General features: G+C 47.1%; 1 protein-coding gene across 5 annotated transcripts in view; it reads left to right on the top strand.

Moving 5' to 3' along the window:
• Window positions 1–13,081, top strand: part of MTMR4 (myotubularin related protein 4) — a 59,866-nt gene that overhangs the window by 12,780 nt on the left and 34,005 nt on the right. For 4 of the 5 annotated variants that reach the window (XM_075032395.1, XM_075032393.1, XM_075032398.1 and 1 more), the window contains exon 2: window positions 10,021–10,094. In XM_075032395.1, coding sequence (XP_074888496.1) covers window positions 10,092–10,094 — 3 coding nt within the window. In that variant the 5' untranslated portion in view covers window positions 10,021–10,091. Of the gene's footprint in view, window positions 1–9,706; window positions 10,095–13,081 lie in introns of those variants that run through there. The other variant, XM_075032396.1, reaches the window with a different exon arrangement.

Below are 13,081 nucleotides of genomic sequence, written 5' to 3'. Positions count from 1 at the left end.
GCAGAGGTGTGTGTTCCCAGCCATGTTTCGAGTGGTTGGACATAGCTGTCAGTGCTGCAGACTGTGGCACAGGATCCTCCTCATCTTGTTGGTGCAGCTGGTTGGTGGGGTGCTGCCAGGGAACATGGGCTTGGTTTCGGTGAGTCAAGAGAAGAAATCTTGATGCTTTATTGTCCTCTCAGACCTGCTGTAGTTTTGGTTGTAGCTTTTTCATGTACATTTTTATGTGGGTAACTAAAAAATGCTTCATTTTAATCCCACAGAAGAAAATGACCCTTGGAGAGAATAGGCTGTCCTAGAAATTTTGTATGCGAATGATGGAGCATGGGCTCTGGCCTGGGGTCTGCCTCTGGTCAGCAGCACATGCAGAACAACCCCTGGGGTCTGCCTCTGGTCAGCAGCACATACAGAACAACCCCTGGGATCTGCCTCTGGTCAGCAGCACATGCAGAACAACCCTTGGGGTTTCAGTGCAGAGGAGGCACAGCTGGAGCTGGAAGTGCGGCTGCCTCAGGGCTGTGAAACCCAGTAGTGTTGTGGGACCACTATAGGGCATGTGATCACCTGGAATAACAGCAATATTTTTTTTTCAGACACTGTTTCTATTGACTGTCTGTCCCAGGGAGGATTCAGATGCTTGCAGGCAGGTACCAGTTTAGTCTAGCACCAGTTTGGATGCCAAATGTATCCTGCCTGGTCTCCAGCTGCTTTTACCGAGGGGTATGGTTCCCTTGTTGGTCCAGTCCTCTGGCTGCAGGCAGATGCCTTAGAAACCTTAGGACTTCTAAAATAATACAGATGAGTATGTTTATGCACCTGTATAAAAGAGTAATAGAAGTTATATTTGTAATAGCAACTGGGCTGAAGTTGTGTTGCTGCTATTTAGTCAAAATTATTTTAAAGTACCCAGATGGTGAGTATGAGTATATTGCAGGTGGGTGCTCCAAAGAGCTGTGACCTTGGCTGGGGAAAGTTTGTGCACACTTCAGGACTTTATCTTTTGATTTCTGAGCCTTCTGGTGGATTTGGATCACATATTTCAGGCTTTTTTCTGCAGTCACAAAGATTGCCTTTCAAAGAAAACTGCAGCTGTTAAAGAGTCCACAAGTTGATGGGAATTAAAAGGTGAATTCTCCTGATGCATAAGAAGTGAGTGTTTGCAGAGACCAGTTTAGACAGCGCTTCTCCAGCCTGGAGACTCCAGCCTGGGATGTGACCTCAGTAGCGCAAGCACCATTTCCTTGAAGTTGTTGCTGCTTCCTTCCTGAGATTGAGTTAAAATCTTCGCATGGTGTGGTGTGGAGGGAGGTAATGGGGCTGCCAGCGGTGGAGTGAGAGGGAGCCCAGTGCCCACATGTCTCTCCAGGGCTACAGGCAGAGAACCAGGAGCAGGCAGGAGTGTGGATTGCAGCTGGGACAGGTCCATCTGCACTGCTTTGGGTAGGGACCAGGCAACTGTTTGTACTTGAATAAAGGCTTAATTGTGACTCGAAATGTCCCAACTGCTTTTTTAAAGAAAAGCAAACAAAACTGGAGGACGACAGGCTGGAGTTACAGGGGGCTTTGGAAATGCTTGCCAAAGCTGTGCTTCCTGTCTCCGTTAGTCCGGTGGTTATGAAGTTTAGCTTGGAGCCTTGGCTTTGAATCCCTTCTCTGCCGGCTTGGGATGAAAGGCCTTGAGGGTGGGGACGGCATGGAGGCAGTGAGGGCTCTTTAGGTCCATGGTTCCTCCATGTGCCACTGAAATGAATGAGGGGTCTGTCTCGCTCTCTGCTGGTGTCTCAGCTTCTCGCTGGCTGTGATGGCAAATGAATCAGCGCAGCGATGGCAGCGCGTGTGGCATCATGCAGAACCTTTGCCAGTCCCTGTTCTCTGCCAGTTCCTTGGGAAGGTGAAGGAGGAGGAAGAGGCTGACCTGGCAGGGGAGCATCCCTGGTGTGCTGCTGCCACCTGGTGCCACCGGCTGCCCCCAGTCCCTTGGCTGCTTCACCTGCAGAGCAATGTATTTTGCTGCCACAGCCTTGGTTAAGAGAAAAGAGATGATCTTAACTAACACGTGCTAATGGTTCTTGCTGTGCAGTATGTGGAGCTTCCTTCGCAGTTACTGGTTTCCCCTTGAAATTCTGATTTCACTGTCATTAATGTAAAAAGTGGAGTCAGCTGGCAGGCAGGCATGCTGCTGAAATTAATTATACTTAAAATCACTGCAGTGATGGATAGTAGTGCTCATTAGGGGTCTGGCAAAGTGCTGGGCTCTGTTCTCTTTGCTTGTAATCCTGCACACTTTGACATCTGGGTGGCCCTGCTGGACCCTTCTTACTGTAGGTGTCCTCTGAACTGGAGTCTCTCAGTCTGTCTGCCCGTGCACATGGTGTAAACTGTTTACTGGCTCCTCTATGTATCCACTTCTCCTGACTCCTTGGCTGAGCGAGATGTGGCAGGGCAATCTGGGCAGAGGAAAGGACGTGGTGGACAGAATGGTGCTGGAGAAGTGGTCCTGCAGCTTGGATGGGCCATAAGGATCTCCCCCTCTCCTTTTTCTTCACTCTTCCACAAAACAAGTTGTCATTAGACCATTTTCATATTGTCCCCAGGCTAAGCTATTCCCTGGGCCTGAAGCGCAAAGGTGGGTGGCAGATCTTCACTGCATGCTTATCTCTGGCCCAGCCTATCAAGTTAGGCATTTTTCAAATTCTGGTGGTGTTTTCCTCCCCCAAGCTCTACTCTTGTTTGCCCGTTTCCCCCTCCAGCTCTCCCCACGCCCACTACATTCCTGCATCCTTCCTTCCATGGCTGCTGTTTTCACTGTTTCTTCTACCCTTGGCAGTCCTCACTTCTACACCATTCACCAGCATGAACCCCAAAACTGCCCATGCCCCACTGCAGCTCCAGCCCTGGGGTCACTCACCCCAGCCCAGCTCAAGCAGAGACCCCTGTTGCCACCAGCATCTCTGCCCTTGGGGTCTGCATTGCTCTTCCCAAGCTCTGCAATCTTCAGCCCATCTCTCCTCATGTATTTACTTTTGCAAAACTTCTTATGTTCATTCTCACTTTTGCAGCACTCGAGGGCCAGGCCTGCTGGCCTGCTGCAGCATTGTGGGTTCGAGGCTCGTAATGGATCTGCTCTGGTCTTTGCTAAACAAGAGCTTTGCTTTTGTCAGGTATTAAGCCCGGGCTGCTCTGGGCACACCTCTGACTTTTCCAGTCTTCTTTCCTCTTCCTTTTTACTGCAGACGACCCTGTTTCTTTGGAGGGAAAAAGACAAAATACCGTATCGACATCCCTTCCTGCCGCTCTGCATTTCTCAGGGCATTCTTCTCCTTTCCCTGCACCAGGCCCAAACAAGTTCTCTGGTTTGTCCTCTTGCCTCTGATCACATGCTGTCTCTTCCTCCCTGTTACACCATTCTCCTTCCCCCTTATTCTCAATTTCTCACCTGCCTCTGAATCCTTCCCCACGCTGTGTAGTTTCTCCCTTGTTAAAGGCAAAGTTCACCTCTGCTCCTGTTCGCCTCCTGTGGCTGATTTCTGTCCCCCACCGCACTTTCATGGTAAGTCCCCCGTAAGCAACCTGTTCAGACTGAAGTCCCTTGCCTCCTTAACCTGCCTTACCTGCTGCTGCAAAAACCTTGAGCTTGGCAAAATCTCCCTGTTCAGGAGTTTTGACTCTACAGCAGTTGTGCTCCTGAAATCCCTTCCCTGAACTCGCTCTACCTGTTCTCTCCCTCGCTCTGCTGCTCCTTCAGCACTTCCTCAGGGATTTGCTCTCCCAACATGGCTCTGGTTTCCATCCTGTTGCTCTGTGCTCTCTGTAATCTTATCCATGCGCACATGTTCAACTACCCTCCTTTGCAGCTGGCGCATACATATGCTGTTTCTCTCCTTGTTGATGCCTAGCTGTCAGTCAAGCAGGGCTGGATAATCTGTCCTGATGTTACCCGCATGACTCTGACCGGTAATGGCACTGGTTTGGAGGATGGCCTCTGACATCTTCACTGTACAGCTGTATAAACTTGGTCTCAGAATGTGCATGAGGACTAGCAAAGCACCAGCCACATCTGGGTATGTTTTTGAGGGCCAAAAGGTGAATTTCTCCTGTAGGGTGGTGCTGTGTAGTCAGGAGTGTTTCTGGCTACAGCAGCTTTCCCAGGTGTCTTTGCAGTCATGCAAAAAGCTGCTTTATGTGTCCTGGTCTGATCTTTTGGGTGCAACCCTGTGTTTGAAACCTAGATGTTCCTGCTTCGAATGCAAGAGGAGCCTAATCGGTCTTCAAAGAGGTCTTGATCGTTTTTAAATATGAAGGAAAACACTTTCAGGGCATTCTAATCACAAACTGACTCTTAGACTGGATGGCCAGGAAGGGTTTGCAAGCTGTTATCCTCTCCCGGCTGCTGCGGTGGCTGTGGGTAAGCCAGGGTGGTTCCATTCTCGGGCAGTACATGGTTCTGTGCCGTGGACTGAGCAAGATGAAGTCCTTGTCTTGCTCCTTGTTGGTCTGAGACCATCCCCTGGTACTCGGGATGAGTAACGCGTGTGCAGTGCTGCAGTGCTGTGGCAGGTACCTCCCACCCCTGGGAGAATGTCTCTTGCCCTCCCCACATCTCATAGGCAGGTTGACTTTGAACGTGAGATTCAGTCTGTAATCCTGAGTCACTGATCTCCTTGGGAAGAGCAGCCGGAGTTGGGGTGTGCCAAGGGCATTGCGGCTAGCTCTACTTACTCAGAGGCATGTGGGGATTCACATATTCAGACCTGAACCAAAAAAAAGTGTCTGATCTGTTCTAAGTACCCTAAGCAGTAAAAAGGATAGCTTTTTTCATAAGCTTGATAGAATTTATCCAATTCTGAAACTTCATCTACCAGTAATTGGATTGAGTTATATCTTTGTCAGCAGGGTTGCCCAGAGCTGACTATACTTTGCATAAATACTTAAACATATTGAACAAGTCTTCTTTTTTTTTTTTTTTTTTTTTTTTAAGCTGCATATGTGAGCTTGTTTTGCTTTGGATTGCTAGATGGGTTTTGTCTTTCTGCTTCAAACTTGCTGTCTTAGCTCTGGCCACCTGGAGGCAGTTGTAGCCGTGGCCCCAGCAGCACTGGGGACAGAAATGCCATCAATTTTACGCTTCTGCTGCTTACTACTTTTATGTATTGCTGCAATAGACTCTTTGCCTGCTACTTGTCCTGCAGCTCACGCAGAGGTGACTGTGGGGTCCTCTAAGGTACACAATGTGCTGTTTTCCAATAGCCCTTCATCTTGTGAGTAATTCTGGATCTCTGAATTCATACCTTGCCTCTGGTTATACCTGTATGCAGTTAATTTATGATCACTTAAAGTTGCAGAGCAATCCGAATACTTTGGCAACTTGTCATCATCATCTGGTATTACTGTGACATTCTTAAGCTCTGGCCGCCCAATCTTTTCTTTTTAATAGTTACTCATCAGTAAAAGTTTTTTGTTGTTGAAGACCATCTGGTAGCGGCCTTCATTAGGAACAGCCCTCAGACCTGTAATTTTGCTTAAAATAACAAAGACTGTCCCATACAATCTGCTTTGCATGTAACTATGTGGTCTGACAATTGTAATTTTAGCCCCTTAATTAGTTGAGAGGCTTGAGATGGCTGTTCTGTTTCATTTGAGGTCGAAATAAGGCTAGTAGGGTTCCCAGTTGTTTCTTCTAACATCCCCCGTTTAATATTGGGACTTGTTTTTCCCCATTAAGTACATCAGGACTAACTCTACCATTTTAGCTGAAATTAAAACAAAATCTCTGCCTGGGGCAGGCACTGAGCGCAGAGAGCTTTGCTCCAACTGCGAACAATTGGTGAAGTTTTATAAGCAATTAAAAACAAGTCTCATAGTGGGAAGTGTGGAGCTGCCAGAGGGGCCACCCACCTCGCCTGGGGTGCGCACCAAAAACTGCATCGCAGCAGCACTAACGAGGCTGGAAGCTGTAATCGGTGCCGGCTGCGTTTCCCACCTTTCCAAAGCTCCCCATCCATGTCTGAAATACCCCTGTGCGCCCTGATGGGCATCCTTCCTCCCTCCCAAAGGAGCTCTGCTCCCCGCAGTGTGCCAACAGCAGGTGATCGCAGGGAGCGGCCATGCTGTGTTTCCTAAGCCTGGCTGGCTGTTGCTAAACAAGCTGTGCTGAAGGCAGGGCTATTAAGCTTTTCACAAGCTTTTCTGTGAGGCTCCTGTAAATACACACTGGTGAAGCAGCGATACGCTTTCGTGGCACCTCTGTGAGATGTGGAGAGGCAGAAAGAGTAAATGTTTCTTCTGATTTTTGACAGTCTAATTGTTTGTTTGGAGAGTCAGGTTTTCCAGTGCATGTACAGTTTATATTCCACCTTGACTTGAGTTGCAGCTGAGAGGCAACCCTGGGTGTTTGAGTCTGGAGCTGTAATTCAGAAAATGGAGAATAGTCACTGGTCATCTGTGAAATGTCTGGCTTGGGTGGTGGCTGAACATCCTGGAGGAGGACGGGTCCAGCTCTGCAGGCAGAGCTTGGTCCTTCTGTCCAGGCTCTTTTCTTGCAGCTCTCGGGTCTATTCTAGCATCTGCAGCAAACGGGCAGAGGTTTCAAGACAGCTGCTGCTTCAGTCCCCGCCACTCTGTTTTGCACTGGGAGAGGCAAAGATCCCTGGAGGAAATAATGCGGTTGCGTAACGAAGTGTACAATAACACGCGTGAGTCACGTGGGCCAGAGGGCTATGGGGAGAGCAAATTAAGATTTTTACAAGTGTTCTCAACTCTGACACTTCCTTATTATCTGAGGGATTGGCTCTGAGATTAATAGTTCCAGGGTAGGATACAGTCTATAAAAACGCTCAAGTGAAGTGAGTTATTTTCTCTACTTCCCCCAACCCAGGTGTGTCAGGCAGCATCACCCCGCCGGCCTCATCAGCAGGACCGGCACCTCTAGTGCTGTCTGGTGCCTCCCTCCAGTGGAGCAATGGGGAGGGCAGTGGGCTGCTGGCTGTGGGGCATGAGCCCTGCACTCTGATTGCACAGCAGCAGAACAGCATGAGGCTCTGGGCTGTGGTTTCCATCCATGCTTGAAAAGGCATTGTGTTTTTTTATCTTCTCTCCAGTTTCATCCTTTTTGTCTTGCCTGTCTCTGTCTCTGGTCCCCTCTTCATTTACTTCAGCAGCATCAGCCTCTGCCTTGGCTGGGCATAACAGGTGGCCAGCTCTAGCCCATCCCCTGTGACCAAGATTTTAGGGGAGCTTCTGACCTGGATTTTGGGGGAAGCCAACCTCCTGCATGAGAAACAGCTCCTTGAGCAGCTGCAAACCCGCATGCCTGACTTCCCCAGGAGCGGTGGTAGGTGCCAGCCCAGAGAGGTGTCGGGCAGTGGTGCTGGGTGTGTTGAGCAGCTACCATCTTCCCTCCTGAGTGCTGGAGACCGCTTGGCTGGAAGTCACAGCAGCAGAGCCAGCAGCCAGTCAAATATGGCAGCCTTTGAAAGGAGGAGGACCACAGCCAGCCCTGAAACAGGGGGGATGCATTTCCGATGCCAGTGGAGGAGCACGTGGAGCTGCACATGTACATGAGTGAAGTTGCCTGCAGATGGGTGGACTGGACCAGATGTAATTTGGGTAGTGCTGGAGGCCCAAGGCTTTCCTTGGTGGTCCAAGCAGCACTTGGGTTTTTGTGGTATCTCCTGGCTTCCTTCACCCCATAAATCTTCAGGAGCCCCTTCAGCTTCATCCTTGCTCCGTCCAGGATGAGGAAGCCCTCCGGGGCGGAGGAGTAGTGGCATTCCTTCAGGCTGAGCTAATGCTGCTGCAGGAGTCCCGGCTGCCGTGAACTGCCTTGCTTTTGGGAATTGGGCTTTCAAGAATAGCTTGGGGGATGGGAGCAAGGAGGAACATCCTCAAATATGGTGCAGTCAAAGAAAGTTGCAGTTTCTAGCAATTACCAACTTCTACGAGGAAGGAAGTGAGAAACTGAAGTAGCCATTAGCAATGATTTAATAAATTGGTACAAAGCGTACCACAGGAAAAGTACTCATGTGTCATTCGGTGTTATCAATAATTCAGATATCTTCAGACTAGTGAACAAAGCATACTTAACATTTTACTTCCCTTGCTAATTGTGCTTTTCACCTAATTTGTAAGTCACCAGATGGCAGTGACAATTCCTGGTGGCATGGTAAGCTGCTACTAGGTTTTTTTTCTCTATATGAAGTCTGATAAGTGTGGTAATTTTGCTAAATAGTGGGGAAAAAGGTGGGGAAAAAGGCTTTTATAGTTAAAGAGAGACAGGCTGGATCTGCGTTTGAAGGGAGATATTGCAGTATTTGGTTTTTTCTATTTTCCAAGGAAAAAAAGATTCCCACTGTGGGTTTTTTTTCATATTTCCTGAAACTTGGTGATCTGCTTTTAAATGTAAGGTAGTATAGTGCACAAGTTTTTAATCCTTTCTGTACTCCATTCCTTTCTCCTGTCCTTTCTCATCAAGTGCATGGCAGGACATGGGAAATTAACTGAAAGTACAAGGGTAATTATTCCTACCTGACAGCACTGCTAGAGCAGGGTGGGAGCTGCCTCCCGCATTGCGCAGCAGTGCTGAAGGACTTGCTTACGTGCTGCTTGCTCACAATGAAGATTATGTTTCAGAAATGACTCCTTAGTGCTGGCATTCAGCTTGGCCTTCTAACGTGTGGGTGTCAAACCTCACATAATTCTGGGCTGGGAAAGAAATCCCTGAGTGGAAGGAAAGCCTTGAGTAGGTATTCAGAAACTCTTCTGTAGCTGACCCAATTCCTCAACAGCGGAAGGAGGAGTAATTCTCAGCTGGGGTATGTTGTGCAAGATGTTTAGACAGTCTCTAATTCCACATTTGTTGATATTTGTATTTAATCTAAGGAGGAAAAAGGTTAAAAATGCATGGTGGCAAAACTTACCAAAGACCTTGAGCGTTCCTGGAGCTTTGTCGTGCTACAGGCTGCTGGTGACTGGCAGAAATCAGGTTTGGTTGATGAGCTCTAAGCCATCTTCAGGCTACACTTAAATACTGAACATCCCCACTTAAAACATTGTTATTTTTAAAAACCATTGGGACACGTGTGTGCAGATTTCCATGCTACTTGTGTGCACAGTGAAGGGGCTGTGCAGCTGGGTGAGTGGCACCGGGAATGGGAGTGCACAGAGCAGCTACAGGGCTGTCAACCTGTTTCCAATGGGAGTGTTTGACTGTGTATAATTCAGTCCCCTGTGTGGGGCTGGAAGAGGAGAACAGAGGGCAGAATTTGTACAGATGAGAGATATGTTGGTGATCAAATGATCCCATATTGGAGAGAACTGAAAACCTCAAGGGTCTGTTCCTCTATGGAAATCCCAGGATCACCTGTGGGACCATCCGGTGGTATTGGAAAGGATCTTCTCAGAGCAGGACCTTGCTCAAGTCTTGCTGCTTGGCTTTTTCCCTTCTACGAAACACCTTCTGTGACCAGTCCTCCTGCTAGCAGGGGGAAAGCTGGCAGAAGGGGCTGCTAGTTTTTGCACAGCACTTTGGTCTCTTGCATCTTGCCCTACTTCCTAGGCAGGACAAGATTTGATTTTAGAGGTGATTTCCTGCCAAGACCACAACGATCTTTTCCAAGCACAGCAGTTTCGTATGAAGAAGGATCTTCCCCAGGTCCTTGAACCATAATGACCAAGCCTTTCTTCTTTCAACTCCCTCCTGTGCTCCCCCGAGGTGTGGGTTTTGTGCCTCTAGGGTACTGGCTGGTGTGTGCTGATGGGTAACAAGTCCTGCATGCTGTGTGTAGTGGCCAGCTGACTAAAAGGATTTGGTGTCTCCCCGGTGATGCTGAATCTAATTTCCAGCAGCTCCTGAAAGGGCACTAAATAGAGGTTAGCAGTTATAGATACAGGGTGCTGGCCTCTTGATTTTTTTTTTTAATTTATTTTTTTCTATTTTTTTTTTTCCCCTCCTCTGTGTTCATACTGAAGTATCATTACTGTTGATCTAAACTTCTGCTCTGGGTTTTCTCTGTTTTGTTGCAGGTGAGACTAGTGGAAGAGCAAGAAGAGACTGAGCTGTGATTGAACCAGAAGATTTTGGACAGTGTCTGAGGATGGTGAGTATACGTTCTAGTTTGCCTCTGTCCTCTGTGGGTGGTTTTGTTTCTTTGTGCGTCCAAATCTTGTAATGCTGCTAAATGTATGAGAATAAAACAGGAATGGGAAGGAAGAGTGCTATAGTATTGTGTGTTATATATAATAATGTAATATAGAGAGGTTTTATGACTGTGGCCAAGATATACTGTTGGTAGGATAAGTTTACCCCTAATCTTGTTATTGGAATATACAGGGAAAAAAGTAAGAAAGATTGGAATCCCCTTCTGCCTCCTTGGACTACTGACATAGTCATCCAGTTTTTGTGGCTTACTGATTTATTTTTACTTTAAAACTTAATGCTGGGGTTTGTTATTCTGTTCCTCTGTCACCTCTCAATGAAGATTTAACACCATGTTAATAATGTGCTCTGGTGCCACCAAAGTAGCAGAAATTTCACAATAATTAGTCACAGAAAAATATGGTATAAAAGAATCTGGAAAGACTGAAACACAGCCAAAACAGCCAGATTGCTGATAAACTTGGGTAAAGTGCCTCTAATGCCTCCAGCAAGAAATAACCCAAAATATGCACGATCTGATGAGAGGAAGAAAGCTGGAGACCAGGAATGTTGAAAGATATGCTGAAAGTGTCATTAGGGTGGTAGTTTGAATAGGGGTTTGAAAGCAACATGGTGATCTGCATATTGGGCTTTGGGTGGGCACGGAGCCTGAGCGTTGCTGCAGTAACATGGTATTATCATCAGCTTCATGCTCGCCGCTGCCAGAAGTGTATCATTATGTTGGAAGGAGTGCAGAGAAGAATGGCAGAAATAGTCAAAGGGCTGGAAATTCAAATTGAGGACATGAAAATTTAGGTTAAACGTTAAAAGAAAAAAATTTAAAAAAATATGGCAGACTGCTCGAGGAAATAGTGATGTCTCCTATGGGATTGTCCCCCATGTGATCTATTAACAACTGGAACAGAAAAGGAAATGTGTTCTCTGCCTTAATTGAACTGTCAGCTCTAGGAGTTATGCGCGCAGCATTTTTAGTGTAGTCCCTATTCTCATGCTCTCTGGTTTTGTCTCAAGATCTCCTGTGCTTTCTGTTGGAAGAGCTTTCTGCCACACTTCAGGTTAAGGAGCTTGCTCTGGGGTGGAGAGGTGAAAGCGCGCCCTTGTAACCTGATAAAGTGTCTTATGCTTCAAGTTGGAATTACCCTGGTGTCAGACTGGAAGTGTAAAAACCCAACAACTTCTCTGTATGGGATTGAGTTGAGACTGATGCAGATGTATCCAGATATGAATGAAAAAAAAAGTCAATAAACACATGAAAAATACATCAAAAATTCCTCCAGGTAACATGGAAAAGGTCAGCCTGGGTCCATCGAAGGCCTGGTTAGTCAGATACCCCATTGATGGGGGGCCACCGGTAAATGCTGCAGGGGAGCCTAGGGAGAGCATCTCTCTGGTGTATGCCCTCACCTGTCAGGATCTGCAGCTCAGTGACTTGGTAATCCAGAAACAGTTTATTGATGTCTTATGAGCCTTTGGCAGACTTTTCTTCTGTGAATTCATCTAGCTGCTTTTCAAAACCAAGTAAAGATTTGCAGTTGGCAACACGTTGCAGCAAAGAGCTGTCCTGTCGAGTTGTGCAGGGTAGCCCCTCTTGCTTTGTTTTTGAACCTGCCCCATGTCATTTTGGTTGATGGTTCCCAGTTCTTGTACTGAGAGTAATGGTGAAGTGTGGTGCTGCCTGTGAGCATCCCATGCCCTTTGGGATTTTGTAGATCTCTGTCACATTCCCATTAGACATCTGAAGAGCTCTAGTCTTTTAAATTCTTCTCTGTAGAGAAGTCATCTTTAATCCTTGTCACACCTCTCTAGACCTGTATTCTTTTTGGGGTGTGTAGACTGGAACTTTGGACTTTTAAAACATGGAAGCTTTTACTTTTCACTGCACTCCTTTCATGTGTCTTGACAGATACTTATCCTGACCTGGCCATGGGCTGCCCTTAGTTTGGTTTCTTCCAGACAAGAGGGTCTTCTGCTCCTTATGAATACATGAAGATGACTTTACAGTTTCAAAGGACCTTCTGAAAAGGATTTATGGGGTTTTCATATTTTATTAAAATGTTCCTTTGATTTTTTAAATTATTTTTTCCTTTTGGGAACAAAAAAGGAAAAAAAAAAAACCAAAACACCAAACCCCACCCATCTCACCCACTGTTTTGGGAAGAGAGTATAGGCTTTTTATCTCCCATGGCAGGGGAGAGAAAGCAACTTATAATTGTGAGCTGTAGAAATAAGCACTTGCCTCCACCTACCTACTTGAGCTTCTGTCAGCTGTTAGAGGTAGAGAGATGGTGTAAACTCTTGACAACCTCCTTTGAGTCCTTTTGTGACCTCTCTGGAGGGTTGTGACTCTGAGTTAAGTGCAGGTCTGCAGGGAGGGATGGAGGTCAGTTGCTGGTTAATGGATGCTCCGTGGGGTAGTCTGCTAATCCGTGGGTACTTCTGGGCTGGCCTTCTTCAGCCAGCTGCTGGGAGGGTTGGCTGGAAACCCTGTTCCCTGCAGGCATGCTGAGCACTTAATTACCTGTGATCGCTACAGTCAGAGGGCACTGCACCAATGTCCTCTGGTTAGCAAGGGCATGCCCAAAAGCTTCTGCCTTACTCAGCAGCACCCCAAATGTGCATTACCAGCTGCTCTCCCCTTTCTGCCGCTATGAATGCTGGGTCTAGTGTCAGTTGAGAGTTTTGTTTGCTTTGATTGTAAGACTCTTCTAATTTATTCCCCAAAGACTGGCTGCTGATGAAAATGACCTTGAAGACAGCACTAGTGGTGGTTTAATCCTTAACTCTGGTTCATGGAGGTCCTAACAAGCATCCAGTACCTTAATACATTACTTAAAACTAACCTGGCAGGTAAGTTAGTGCAAGCTGCCGTGCTGCTCTGCCAGCAGCTCAGGGCTTAGCTCTTAGTGTGCCATACAGCTCCCACAGCAG

Source organism: Buteo buteo, chromosome 7, assembly GCF_964188355.1.
Source record: "Buteo buteo chromosome 7, bButBut1.hap1.1, whole genome shotgun sequence".
Classification (NCBI taxonomy): domain Eukaryota; kingdom Metazoa; phylum Chordata; class Aves; order Accipitriformes; family Accipitridae; genus Buteo; species Buteo buteo.
Note: the sequence above shows the minus strand (reverse complement) of the source record. Positions and strands in the feature narration are given on the sequence as shown.